Below are 14020 nucleotides of genomic sequence, written 5' to 3' on the forward strand. Positions count from 1 at the left end.
TTATTGCGATCTGAAATGTTTAGATGTTTCTAATTTAATTTTCTACCTGTTAGATTGTGTTTTATTTACGTCTACACCTAGATAGCCTTTTTTTTATCAATAAACGCGTATTAATGTATAGCCTTATGCAACAAATAAATATGTAAATTTTAAAAACTTTATATATGACATTACATATTTACATTTTCATGTAACAGCCAGTATTTGTATCTGTAACAATCACAAATTGTTTCCTATCTGCATTCGGATACAACATCGTAGCCTACAGTTACTTGATAAGACTGTTATGACTTTTTATATATTTTTTCGTAGTTATCACTGAACAAGTATGTCGTGTTAAACTGAATTAATTATTAATTTCTAAAATAATATTTATCATGAAAGCAGAGAGATGTCATGACAAACGTGTCATAGTGATCATTTGAACACGACTGAATCCATTCAATGCACACATTCTCATTACGCAGAACACTTTGAGCGAGTCTATAATGTATAGTCGACTTCACTAAACAGATGTGTGTGTGCCGCGCAAACCAGCAAAACATAAAGATGCAAACATGTAGGACAAGTAGACAATGTATCCATATCTATGTTGATTATTAGCCTACTTTTGAGAGAGAACTGATTTGGTTTTTGAGAGACTGAGACGCGCAGCGCGGCTGTTTGATTGGTGAGCGCGCTGTGCTTATTCCATTCATTCGTATCATGGTAGCCTAAGCTTTCAATATTTGCCTTTTAAATATATACAAATAATATAACGTGTAGCTATGATGTATTATTATAGGTAAAATTACTCTTGCAACGCTCTGATTTCTGAGAGATGCACAGAGAGGCGACAACAATGCGGTGTTTGATTTGTGCGCTTTTCACTCATAAAGTTTACATTCATTCACTTCTGGCGCTGATGCCCTGGCTCACCTGTTATCTAGCAAACACCAGACTGTGTCAGCTTCAGCCGATCGTATTCAGGCAGAATTATTCCTTGTCCGTTATTCGTTTTTTAAGCCATTATCCGTGCCATTCCGAATAAGGTATTCGGCTTCAGGCACAACCCTAATTATTACATTACATAGGCCTATTTTATTTTTACATGCAACATAGATAAGGTCATATAGTAACAGCTCCACGCAATATTGTAATTCTAAAATTCACGTCGTACTTGCAAACACTTTGTATGCATTATGGTTAATACATGCTGGAGTAGTCGATTGTTTCCGACAGTGCTCGACTAGTCTATGCAAACACTAGCACAGTATGACAAAAATTGCTGTATTTATGTGCGCATGCCCAGTAGAGCCAAACGTATCCATTCTAGCCTTGCTGCGTGCATTTGTCATATCCCGAGCTTTGCGTGTGTCTGTGCACTGTGCCAATTAGGCATAGTCATATACATTTTTGACCACAGATATAATGTGAACAAAAAATAAAGTACATAAAAATTATTTGACCTTACAGTTCCAAACTTTGTTTGTTTATCCAAGTTTAGCTCCCAGGGTCGGACTGGGGGTAAAACCAGTACTCATTAGCAAGGCCCCAAAGGAAGAGAGGGCCCTTGAAAAGTATGAATCTGAAATATATTTTATTTTACCTGGATATTTTCATGGGTGGGGGGCATGGGGGCCCATCAGGACTGCCTATGCATAGGGCCCAGGATCTTGTTTAACGCCCCTGTTAGCTTTAACCCTAATTATACACACTTGAACCTAATCAAGCTCTTACTAGACACACTAATCTTCCAGGTGTTTTAAGGCCAGTTGGAGCTAAACTTTTCAGGACATTGGCCATCCAGGATGTAGTTTGGAGACCCATGTCCTACAGAGTTGTTACTTTGCACATGCTTTTTGATCATTACAAATAATAATGTAAAGTGATTTTCTTAGAATAGGAGATATGCTTTCTCTCGCATCACAAACATTATCAGTAGTTAAGTATGTGGTCTTGAATAGGACCCTTTTTTCACTCATTTGGACTCGGTCTTGGACTTGGACTCAAAACTTTTGGACTTGGACTTGACTTGGACTCGAACCTCTTTGGACTCGGTCTTGACTCGGTCTCGACTAGTCCTGGACTTGGACTTGACTTGGACTCGACAAAGCCGGACTTGACTACAGCTCTAGCGTGAAGTCCAGAAGCAACGTGGATTTGTTTATTTTTTTAAAGTTCAAATCGGAGCACTAGAAAGAGCTGATAGAGATGCATACATGTGAAGCAATTGACGAAATGCAGTTAATTGACTTTTTGGGAGGCACGGTGTATCAGGTTACAAAATGATTATTCACAGCACAGTGTTTTGAGCTGTAGTTTGGCAAGATCAGCTATTCTCCTGTTGGACATTGACAGTTTAATGGCGTGACATCTGGGCCAGCTGTTCATCCACAGGCTTCTTTACATCCGTTTGGGGGAATGGGGGGCTGGGATTACCCTTTTATGTGAACCACAAGTGCTGAAGGCCTTTTACTGCAAATTATAACCAGCCCCATCCTGGCAACACACGAAGCCACGTTTTTTATTATTTTTTTTGCTTATTTGACCTCTGGACATCATGAGCAGATGGAAGAAATCACTAGTCAGTGTTGCTCAGCCTCGTTTCCTATGTTTGTGATTGTGCTCCGGACAAGCTAAGATGCTCTAATTAGAAATTGGTTATTTACGCAATGGCACGACGTTTAACAGGAAAATAATAATAATAATAATAAAATAGCTTAAGTTAGCCGTTGTTGTGTGAAAGTTAACGTACCCGTGTTAAACTGAAATAAGCCAACTAATATGACAGAATTCCTCAAATCCATTTCTAATATTTATTAGATATTAGCATTGCTGTTGCTTTCCCTCCCAAATGATGTCACTTCCTGGAGGATGATGTAATCAAGGACCTGGCTTTGTGAATTCAGGGATGTTACACAACATTTAGAGCATGGGAATATGGATATTAAAGACATAGAAGAAAAACCTTTTAACAATGTGGGTTTTTTCTTCTTTTTAATATACTAATATAGTATTTAATTATATTTTAGATGTTTTTTTTCATATGTATTTTCTGTTTTCATTGCAATTTCTGTTTTCATTGCAATTTTAATTTAAATATGAGTAATTGTTGTTTTTTTTAGTTATTGGTTTTTATTTCTATTTAGTTTTTATTCATTGTTTTTTTTTCATTTTTAGTTTTAGCTAATTTAGTGCTTCATCTTAAACCAAATGAAAATCAGAAATGTTTTTCTTGTTTTTTTTTTTCTCTTCATATTTCATTTCAATGTAAATGTTTTTTATTTTTTTTTTATTTTTTTTTTTTTTGCTTTTAGTTTTAGTTAGTGTTAATGTTAACTATAAATAGCTAAAATAAAAATAAAAACTCTCAGGAAACCTTTTTAAAAAAAAAACAACATTTTGATTGGAGGAAGAAAAAACAAAAAACGGGAAACCATGGAAATTTTCTTTAGACAGTTTTTCATCTTAGTAGGTGCAGCATGACACATTTTCTGCTCATACCAAAGTAAAGAAATGATTTTAAATTCATGTGCACTTAATAATGCGCATAATAATGTGCACAAATAATATGATTCGCATACACTTTGGACTATTTAAAAGTACTGCAGGAATGACCCGTGTGCAGGAAAAGAGTCAATGGGGTGGGATGGGGTGGCAGGCGCAACGAAAGAGGAAAAGAGACTGTTTGCATATGCGAGTGTGTGTGTGTGTGTGTGTAAGAGAGAGAGAGAGAGAGGGGAGTGGAGGATGAGCGAGGGAAAGGGGCCGGTCCTCACACAGATGTGAAAGATTAGGAGCGTCTCACTTTTCCAAACGCTTGAGCCGTGGAGATTGTGCCTGTCAGGACCTCATGTGGGAAATAAGCTTTGTTCAGTGTCACGGTTTCTTCTTACGTGTGTTGGAAAGATGTACGAGCGATACAAGCGGAGATATAGTTTTTGTTCCAAAGGAGAGAGAACTGTGGATGTAGTTTTAATCAAGGTAAGAAGATCTGTAAAAAGAAAGGTTGACATTCGATGCTGCAGCATTGTGACTATATATGCTATAAATTGTAGGTTTTAAACTAGTCTCACGGCACAAAGCTTGTACAGAAATGGATTTTTGTCAAATTACTAAATCATTATAAAACTGATTGATTGCTTCCATTTTCCTCATTTGTAAGACGCTTTGGATAAAAGTGCTGCTAAATGACTAAATGAGATCTCTGACATTTTACTACAGACATTGCCATCAATCGCAGTTTGAGACATTAATAAATATATACAGTAATCTCACATGGGTCTCCTCAGGAGTTTCAGAACAGATCACAACTGATATCTCATTTATGATCTTTCCTATATACTCAAGTATGGCTCTGTACTTATTATAATTGATTTTCAGAAAGTATTGCTAACTTATATGATTTTCCAAGCTAATGTTCATAGAAAGCGTCTGTTCCTGTAAGCCATGTCTGTGCATTTGCAGTCAGCTGTTATTTCTGAGTGTCTGAACTCTCTCATGTCTTATTTGTTGATTCATAGTTCTTTTGTTGGCTTGACATTCTGCCATTAACACATCATGCCAGACCGAACACTTGTTTTCAGCTGTTTAATGTGGTTCAACAGACACACACACTGAAGCGTTGATCTGCCAGTTTGATCAAACAATGAAGATGTGTGGCTTGATCGGTCTTAACAGTCATTAGCACAGATGTCACTTCTTTCCAAACCTTAAATCCCCAAGCTCTCAGTAAACTATTGAACTATTTGTTTAGTGGCTCTCACATGGCAGTCCATGACTCAATTTCCTCTTTTGAATTTGAATGCCTGTGGTCATAGAGTCACGGAGTCATTTGATTCAGTACAGTTGATTCAGTGTATTTGAAGCCAATATAAATAGAGTTCATAGGTTTATTGTAAATGATTCATCATTGCACATTATTCCAAAGAAGTACTAGTTTTTGTAAAAAAAAATAATGTTTGATCAATCCCTTTTGTTTTTCAACCTTTTATCATAGTCAACTTTTTACAATAAAATTAATTCTTGATTTATCAAATTAACTCCCACACCCTTTTCTTTTCGATTATGGTTTTTCACTCAAATTTCAGGTAAAATGTATTAAATGTTTTTTTAAAAGTCTCTAAACAAGGCTGGATTTATTTGATAAAAAATACAAGTATATCGTGATATAAAAATAAATATTGTTAAATATTACTGCAATTTAAATAACGGTTTTCTGTTTTAATATCCTTTAAATCGAATTTATTCCTCTAATGCAAAGCTGTATTTTCAGCATCATTCCTCCAGTCTTCAGTGTCACATGATCCTTCAGAAATCATTTTAATATGCTGATTTGCTGCTCAAGACACATTTCTTATTCTTATAAAAGAAAAAAAAAACAGTTTTGCAGCTTAATATTTTTTTGTAAAAACTGATCATTTTTTTTCAAGGATTCTATGTTAAAAAGAAATTTCAAAAGAACAGCATTTATTTAAAATAGTATTTGTGTTACTTTTGATCAATTTAATGCATCCTTATTTCAAATAAAATCATTCTGACCCCTAACTATAGCACTGTAGTGTATTTCAAAAGTAAAATGTTTTGCAAGTGATCCTAGTGCATTTCTCTAGCCTTCCGTGCTTAATGACTCCTAAAGACTGGATGGCTGTTGGATTGGAGAAATGCCTCTGGGAAAGCTCAGATACAATGTTTTGACTGTAAATGGAGTTTGTGCATGAGTGTGTGCGTGTGTTTGCGCTTACATGTTGAGGTCAGGAACTGCGTGAGTGGAAGGGGCAGCTCAGTTTGGTGACCGTCTGGGAGCCGCTTCTCAAATCCTAACGGTTTCCTTTGGCTCTCAGCCTGGAGAGAATGATGGAGACGGGCCGTCGGCCAAGTGACTTCATAGCGCTGTACCGCAGCTAAAAAATCACCATCTTTACAATCAGCACAAACTAGAGATTTTGAAGCTTTGCACAGTTTGAAGACGCAGGTTTTGGAAACACAAATGGTGTTGTAGGAACAGAAATTAGATTCAAAATGTCCCACTAACTGATTAACGTGGTCTTATCATGCCATACATTTTATCCTTAAGCAGTTGCTTTTGTATTACAGCTTTTTTTTTTTTTTTTAATTCCCGCTGCATGCATCGAGAGCCAGCGCATGGTCTGTGCTTTTTCAAACCAGATGTGTTTTTATTGGGTAGACTTCTGAATGCTCTGAGCTTGACAGAGTCTGCTGGCATGGCCTTTTTGGTTTCTCCCCTAGCGCCACAAATATGCAGTGAGAACGGCAGCGGTGCCAGATTCTGGAATGGGACACTGGGCCATGTTTGGCTCTAAACAGACTTCAGGGTTTGGGCCTGTGTAATGGAGAGCGGTTTGAAGCATCTTTAGAGCATCACAATATATAGTGGTTGACATGTAAGCATGCAGTTTTTTTTTTTCATTCTTTTTTAGACAGATAGATAGATGGATGGACGGTTAGATGGATTATGGTTTGATTCAAGCACATTTGTTGTAACACTTATTCAGTGATTTTGCTAATTGCATTTTGAACTGAGTAAACTAAAATTAATGAGTACTTGATGAATAAACTCCCAGAAGCCTAGGGTTAGGAGTCAAACTCTCTAACCACTAGGCCATGACTTCCCCCTTTAAAAGTGTAAATGCCTCTTATATCAATCTTGTTTATATATTTAAATGTCTGTCTCTTTTGCATACAGTACGTATAGCTCAGTGGCAGTTAGAGATGCAAATGTTTATTTTATATTCAAGCTGGTTTGGTTTTTAGTCCCCTTAAGCTGATTCATGGAGTTGCTTTTTGAAACAAAAGAAAGTCTCTGTTACTGTACATACTGAATGCGATTGATAGGTTAAATATGCCATATTTCAGTTATTTGTTTCTGGAGCAGAACTGAACCCTTTTGCCCTATCAGTTTGTGGTCTCCTGCTCAGTCAAACTTTTACATTGACTCAGTATTAATATATTATGGATAAAGTTATTTTTTTAATACTTTAAAATGCAACCGAACACTCTAACTCGAACACTGTTGAACAAGGATGTATTAAATTGCGCAAAAGTGGCAAGACTTTTACACTTTTACAAGAAATTCTTAAAATAAATTGTGTTCTTGTGAACTTTACATTCATTAAACAATGAAAAAAATGTTTCTTGGTTAACGAATAATAATAAGCAAGTTCAAATCGTCATATTAGAATGATTTCTGAAAGATCATTTGACATTGAATACTGGAGTAATGATAGTGAAAATTCAGAAATAAATTACATTATAAAGTATACTGAAATAGAAAACCGTTATGTTAAATTGTAAATAAATTTCACAGTATTAAGCCTCGTACACACCGGAATGATTATCGCACGCTTATCGCCGGTGTTTTTCGACGCGTCTTTTGTGTTTTGTGAAGATCACATTAAATTGTGCAAATTCACTCCCTGACATTAGATGGCACTTACTGAAAAACAGAAAAACCACGGGACACATCGAATCCTATTTGATCTGCAATCCCTCTCCATAACGACTCCCTTTTATTGATTTTTGTAGTCGCTGTTGCGTTATTCGTAAAACCCTTTGTGTTCAGACACCAATGAGACCAGCAGTTCAACATTCATCTTGCCAAGATGCATCTTCTTGGTCTACTTACTTCCTCTTCTTTGTTAGGTATTAAGTGTGCTCGGCAAGACCGCTTTGTGCTTGAGCGCCACCAAGTTGTGTTTTACTGTAACTTCAGCAGCTCCAGGCACGTGAACAAAAGTGCCAATCTCATTGGTCAGCCAGTTTTTAACAGGGCACGTCAAACCAATAAATGAGCCTGAGGCGTTTTTGGCACCTTGTGGTTTTTTGCACCCTTTGTTTAGTCACGAGGAGAAATGGACCATTTTCTAAGCATAAGAGACTTCTTTCAAAACCATTAAAAAACTCTACCAGACACAAATGGATTGTAATTGTTTTGTGCATAATTTACTATTAATATATTTCCTAAAATCATCTCGCACATGTGATCTCTATACGTGCCGTCTCTGACTCCCCTGGACAAATGGATCTGATTTTAGTGTGAACAATGCCTAAGAAGGGATTCATTCATCGAATGAAAACATCTCGTACACTTTATAATTAAATAAACCCTCAACCTATTCGCTCACGGTCTGGCAGCTATAAGTCTCTTTAGAGTTCTGCCGCTTATGCCTAAACAGTACAGCTCTTTTCATTTGTAATCTTTTTCATCTTTTGTTGGCGTTTCAGCCGCAGTGGATGTGTGATATCATCAGTCACTCTGATGGGAACTGCTGTACAGAAACCCAAAGAGTGTGTGTTTGTGCTCTCTGGCCTGTCTGTAGGCAGGGCTTGTGTTTGGGACAGTGTTCTCCACACGCAGTGCCTTCCCAGAGGCACACAGTGGTTAGTCAGAGCCCTGGCATGGACGTGCTCATCAGTGGAGCGTTGTGCATTGTTAACTGCTTTAAAACTGTGCATGGCCACTTGGTTTTTGAGGGTGTGAACATAATTAGTCCCTGCTCTTGGGTCAAATCAGAAGCCATTTTTCTCATTCTTGACGTTTTTCTCCTGTATTCCCTCCCTCTAGGGATCTATTGTTGGCCGTCTTTCTCCCCCATCCGATCTTGCATCACCTGAACGACCCTGTAGCTGGGTTATAACAAAGGCAAAAGAGCTTTTCAGTGTGCTTTCCAGCCGAGTGAATAACCGTCAGCGGTGCAGATCGCTGTAATACAGGCTTTCTGTTGTGGGTGCTTTGTACAGGTTGCTGTTCGTAACATGAGATCTGTGTAAACATTTTCAATATCCTGTATTTATTCATATTTTAGTGCCTCAGATCAAAAGCTGACATAGAGAAGGCAAGCAGGCATGAAATTTATTGGGCCTCTTTAGTATAATACTTTTTTTTTTTTTAGCACCAAGCCATATGTGACCTGTGTTAGGACTACTTTGTCTGCTGGTTTGTTTAAAACAAAATAAGAATTGCAAAATACACTCCCTGCTTTTTTTCCCCAGCATCATTACTCCAGTCTTTAGTGTCACACGATCTTTCAGAAATCATTATTTTTATATATATATATATATATATATATATATATATATATATATATATATATATATATATATATATATATATATATAATATTTCTTACTTTTATCAGTGTTGGAAAAAGGGAACCGTGATACATTTTTCAGGATTCTTTGATCAATAGAAAGTTAAAAGGTACAGGATTATTTGAAATAGAAATATTTTTTTCATGTCTTTACGGTCTCTTCAATATACTAATACATTTAATGTGTCTTTGCAGAATTAATAATATATATATATATATTTTTTTTCAAAGCCATATTTGGTGGAGGAACTGTTTATTTTTCTTCATAATTGTTATTTTAAAATTACACAATAGGGATTTTTTTTTTCTGTTGGCCACCATTTTTTAATGTGTTTTTATATTTGCTAAAAAATAATATTTATATTTTTAATTAAATGTTTTTTTTTTACCACAATTTCCTCTTTCCAAAAAAAAAAAAAAAAAAAAATATTTGCTATAATGTATAACTCCATGTATTCATTTATTTACATAGAAATAAAATATTTCATAGGTAATAATTAAACTTATCTATGGATTAAGGGAGTGAAATCACTGTAGCGCACAGCCTCTCATGGCTAATTGCTTTATTTTACAACATATTCAAACTTAGCTTATCTTATTTGAGCTTTATCTGTTTTATAAGGTTTATCTGTTTTATAAGGTGCAGCATAATTGCAGCCATTGTTTCTTCTATGCATTGGATTGAATCCAGCCAGCAGTAGTTTGTTTGGATGTCTGGCTTGTGGGGAGCATCTCAGCATTGGATCCTGATTGCTGAAGCCGCTGTGGTCCCTCAGGGCCGGTGCGAGGTGGTGTGTGGTCTATGATGAGTGAGATGCAGCTGTTATGGGGTCCACAAACCACAGACTGAGCTCTAACCTCATATATGCTGCAGACTCTGAGCGTATGTGAGCAAAGCTGCTGCTTCTGTGGCCTAGGCATTCACTAGAAACCCACGGTTTCATTGACCTTTTCAGCAGTGAAAGAAAATGAAAAAAACTCATCAAATTTGAATGCAGTCTGATGTTTATATTTGCTTTGAATATGTTAAACAACTTTTTTCCAGCTAGACAGTCACATGAGTAAGACCATATCTTCCTCTTTCTGTCCCCAGATCCACAGAGACAAAGACGCACTGTGTTCCAGTGTTTCCCAGAAGAGACACAACTTATCCACAGGTAAGATCACACTTCCACGACCTGATATCATGTTGATGGTTATGTCATTTAATGCTTATATTTATCTAGTTGAAGCTTACCCATTTCAGCAGCCATTATTTCAGTCTTCGGTGTCACATGATCCTTCAGAAATCATTCTAATATGCTGATTTGCTGCTCAATTATTAATAATTACTCATTATTATTATTATTAATGTAAAAAAATGCATTCATTTTTAAATCCTACCCCAGACTTTTCAGTGGTAGTGTAGCAAGGTGTCCACACAATTATTAAGCAGCTCAACCGTTTTCAACTTTGATGATAATAAGAAATGTTCTTGAAATTCTTGAGCAGCAAATCAGCATATTAAAATGTTTTCTGAAAGATCATGTGACGTAGGTGTAATGGGAAGCTCAGCCTTGCCATAGCAGGAATAAATTGTATTTTAAAATATATACATTACAATAGAAAATGGTTATTTTAAAATATAATAATATTTGTTATATTACTGCTTTTAATGTATTTTCATTATACATTATACGTTTTTGAATGGTAGTGTGTGTTTAATTCAGTACTAAAAAGTTTTCATAACACTTTACAATTATAATTTATTAACATAAGTTAAACTAGTTAACAAACAAACATTGAAAAATACTTCTAATTGTAGTTACATAAAATCAATAATAGTGCCTGATAATATTTAATGTATCTGAACTGACATGAAGTAAAAATAAACAGTATTTTTTATATGTAAACAGATTAATAACCAGTGCAGTAAATAAATTGATATTTTTTAGTAAATTTTAGTTAATGCATTAACTAATGGGAGCTTATTGCAAAAATTTGATAGCAAACTATTGTCTGAAACAGTTAATTAAAATCTAATTATATCATTCTGCTTTTATGTATTTGTGTGCTTTTTTGTGCATATGTTGTAGGTTTGGAAACATGTTAACGTAATTTTCTCTCTGATTCATTTGTGAGTCACGTCGCTCATGCACTTCATGTGATGAGCAGTGTTTTGTGTGGCATGTGTGCCTGCTTATGAGGTTCCTCGACGCATAGGATGCTGTCTGTGTAGGCTGTAATGTTAGCCACAGTTTCTTGTATAAAAACATTTCCACCCTCTCTTTGACCATTAGAAATAAACGGGCTGTTTTGATGTTTGTACCTTTAAGACTTCTACAAATATGTAAATGACAATATGTAAATGACTTCAGTTATGATTGGCTTGCTTTCCAGGAAGGCGTAAACTTTGCATTGTAAAAACACGAGAGTGTGTCTACACAGACTGAACCATTTAATTTCAAAAGAGAAAGGAAAAACTTGTTTTCTTGTAGTGAGGTTCTTAAGGAAGTATGATGAATTGTGTGGTACGCAAGGAACAGAAGATAGTAATGGCACGTGCTCGTATAGAGGAGCATGAAGGCATTGTTGATCTTTACATGAAACCTTTCTGAAGACTGTTCACCTTTTAATACACCAACAGTTTCTGGTATAAAAAAGAGAGATGCATTCAAATGCATGAATGCATTCAAGCCGCAAACATGATGCAGTGCTAAAAAGAGAGATTTCCTGTTTAATGAAAAGTGTATTTGTACTATAGTTTTTTTTTTTTCACCAATTGTGAACATAAGTGGCATAACTTGCTTTTTTCCAGTTAGACTACCCTGAATGGATTGTCTTAAACACACAACTTTTATCACTTATCACTGATCACTGATGCGTGTTTGTAAATGCAGGAAGTGGGTTGAGATTTATTAATCACTTCCTTGCAATCATCAAACATTTTTAAACATTTAACAATGTAGCAATATAGGTGCATGGTTTCAGGTTTGTCACAGTGCTGTTTTAAAACCATGCAAAAAATATTTTTTTAAATACATATATTTTTTATTTACATTTTTTTCATTAACATGCTAAACATATTGTTCCATTATATTTGTATTTAATTATTCAATTAATTTGTATTGCTTAATTTTTTCTTTTTGATTTACTATTCATTTTTAACCTTTTTATTATGCAGCAAAATGTTTTAATTTCATTGCATTGCATTGCATTGCATTTCTTTGTGGTGCGTTCCATTTTGAACATCACATTCTAGTTGCATGGTTGCAGTTTCATCAAATTACAATGTTTTTAAAACCAGCTGAAAAATATGACTATTTTAAACTTAATTTACTTTTTTTTTTTTTTTTTACGTGCCAAGATATTGTTCTTTTTATTTTTTGCTCCTCTGTTTTTAATAACATGCAAAAAAGTATTTTACATTTACATGAACATTTATGCATTTAACTGACACTTTTATCCAAAGCAACTTTGTTATGTAAGTTCCTGTGGCTAAGTGGTAGAGAATTGCGTTAGCAACGCAAAAGGTTGTGGGTTTGATTCCCAGGGAACACATGTTAGGTAAAAAATGTTTGCCTGAAGGCACTATAAATCGCTATGGATAAAAGCGTCTGCTAAATGCATAAATTTTAATTTTTAATTTTAACTTACATTGCATTCAGGCATTTAGCATTAAAAAAATTATGAGAAATCAATTCAAAATCAGAATCTTTCTCAGGGGCCTGTCATGACCTGTGTGTTTATGTTGTCAGTTGTTTATCTGCGGCTGAGGTAATGACGCTTGCTTTTACTTTAGCATTGAGAGCAGACGCGTAGAGAAAGGGCAACTGTAGCGGTCCCAGCGAGTCCCCTCCTTCACATCCCAAAACATGGAGCCACCTGTGTGTTGTGCGACAGCTGATGAAGCTCACACCCTCATGACAGATCTGATCCCAGCCTTCACACTCACTCTCTTTAACGCTTAGACAGTGAGTGTGTTGCACTTTAAAAGACTAGAAGAAAGCGAGAGAGGGAGGGAAACAGGCGGTATTTTTCTAGGTTATGGAATCTGTTGAGGTTTATCATGATGGTTTTGTCTCCCTCGTGAAATGGTTTTGTTACCCACGCGGCGGTATGGTTATTGAGAGACGCTTCAGATGCTTCTATCAAGATAGTCAGACTTTGCTGTCGTGAACACATGTGCTGTTGTACAAAGATCTGTTCTGAAGAGGACATCACATGTTTTGTTTAAGAGGACATTGGGCTTCAGTAAGAGAACTTCTTTGGAGACTTTTATGATAGACTTTATCTGGATAAACAAGCTATTTTAGCACGCTGCTTTTTATAGTAAATGCTATAAATTTGTCTGTCATCATGTGAAACTGTGTGTGTTTGTTGCAGAAAGTTCGCAGTATCCAGAGTTTTACACTTGCAACTCTGAAACAGTCACGTTTCGGGACTCAGGAAGCGATACAGATGGATTTCTCAGTCCTGACACTGGAGAGGAAAACATCTTCAGAAAGGTGAGCAAAATCATTACATTTTTGGAAGAAATGTGCATTGTTTGTTATATGGTTGCTTACTGCTTAAGTCTTTGGTATTTTGGTCCCTATATATGGCTTGATTGTCTCTCTCAGTGTTTATTTTATTATATTTTATTTTATTTTTCCAGCGGGCAAAACAATTGGACTGCTTATTTTGAAAGTGAATAGAGCACAACTAGCTGCACACATGTGAGGTTTCATTCGTGTCTGCACAAGTGTGCAAGATGACTCATGTATAAAAGTTTAATACCGAGGTTTAACAGCTTTGAAAAGTCCCTAACTTGAAACATGAGGAACAGTAAAAGCGATTGCTTATCACAGGGGATTTAAAATGTTTTCATGCCATGGACCTCCAGATGTGATGATCCCCTTGATTTAAAGTGAGTTACAAATTTTAATGCAATATAAAGAGATATGTAT

General features: G+C 35.7%; 1 protein-coding gene across 5 annotated transcripts in view; it reads left to right on the forward strand.

The window, feature by feature from the left end:
• Positions 1-14020, forward strand: part of LOC128017334 (A-kinase anchor protein 13) — a 69980-nt gene that overhangs the window by 24789 nt on the left and 31171 nt on the right. For all 5 annotated transcript variants that reach the window (XM_052602679.1, XM_052602680.1, XM_052602681.1 and 2 more), the window contains exons 9-10: positions 10186-10249; positions 13458-13579. In XM_052602679.1, coding sequence (XP_052458639.1) covers positions 10186-10249; positions 13458-13579 — 186 coding nt within the window. The remainder of the gene's footprint in view (positions 1-10185; positions 10250-13457; positions 13580-14020) is intronic.

This window comes from Carassius gibelio, chromosome A7 (assembly GCF_023724105.1).
Source record: "Carassius gibelio isolate Cgi1373 ecotype wild population from Czech Republic chromosome A7, carGib1.2-hapl.c, whole genome shotgun sequence".
In the NCBI taxonomy this organism is placed as follows: Eukaryota; Metazoa; Chordata; class Actinopteri; order Cypriniformes; family Cyprinidae; genus Carassius; species Carassius gibelio.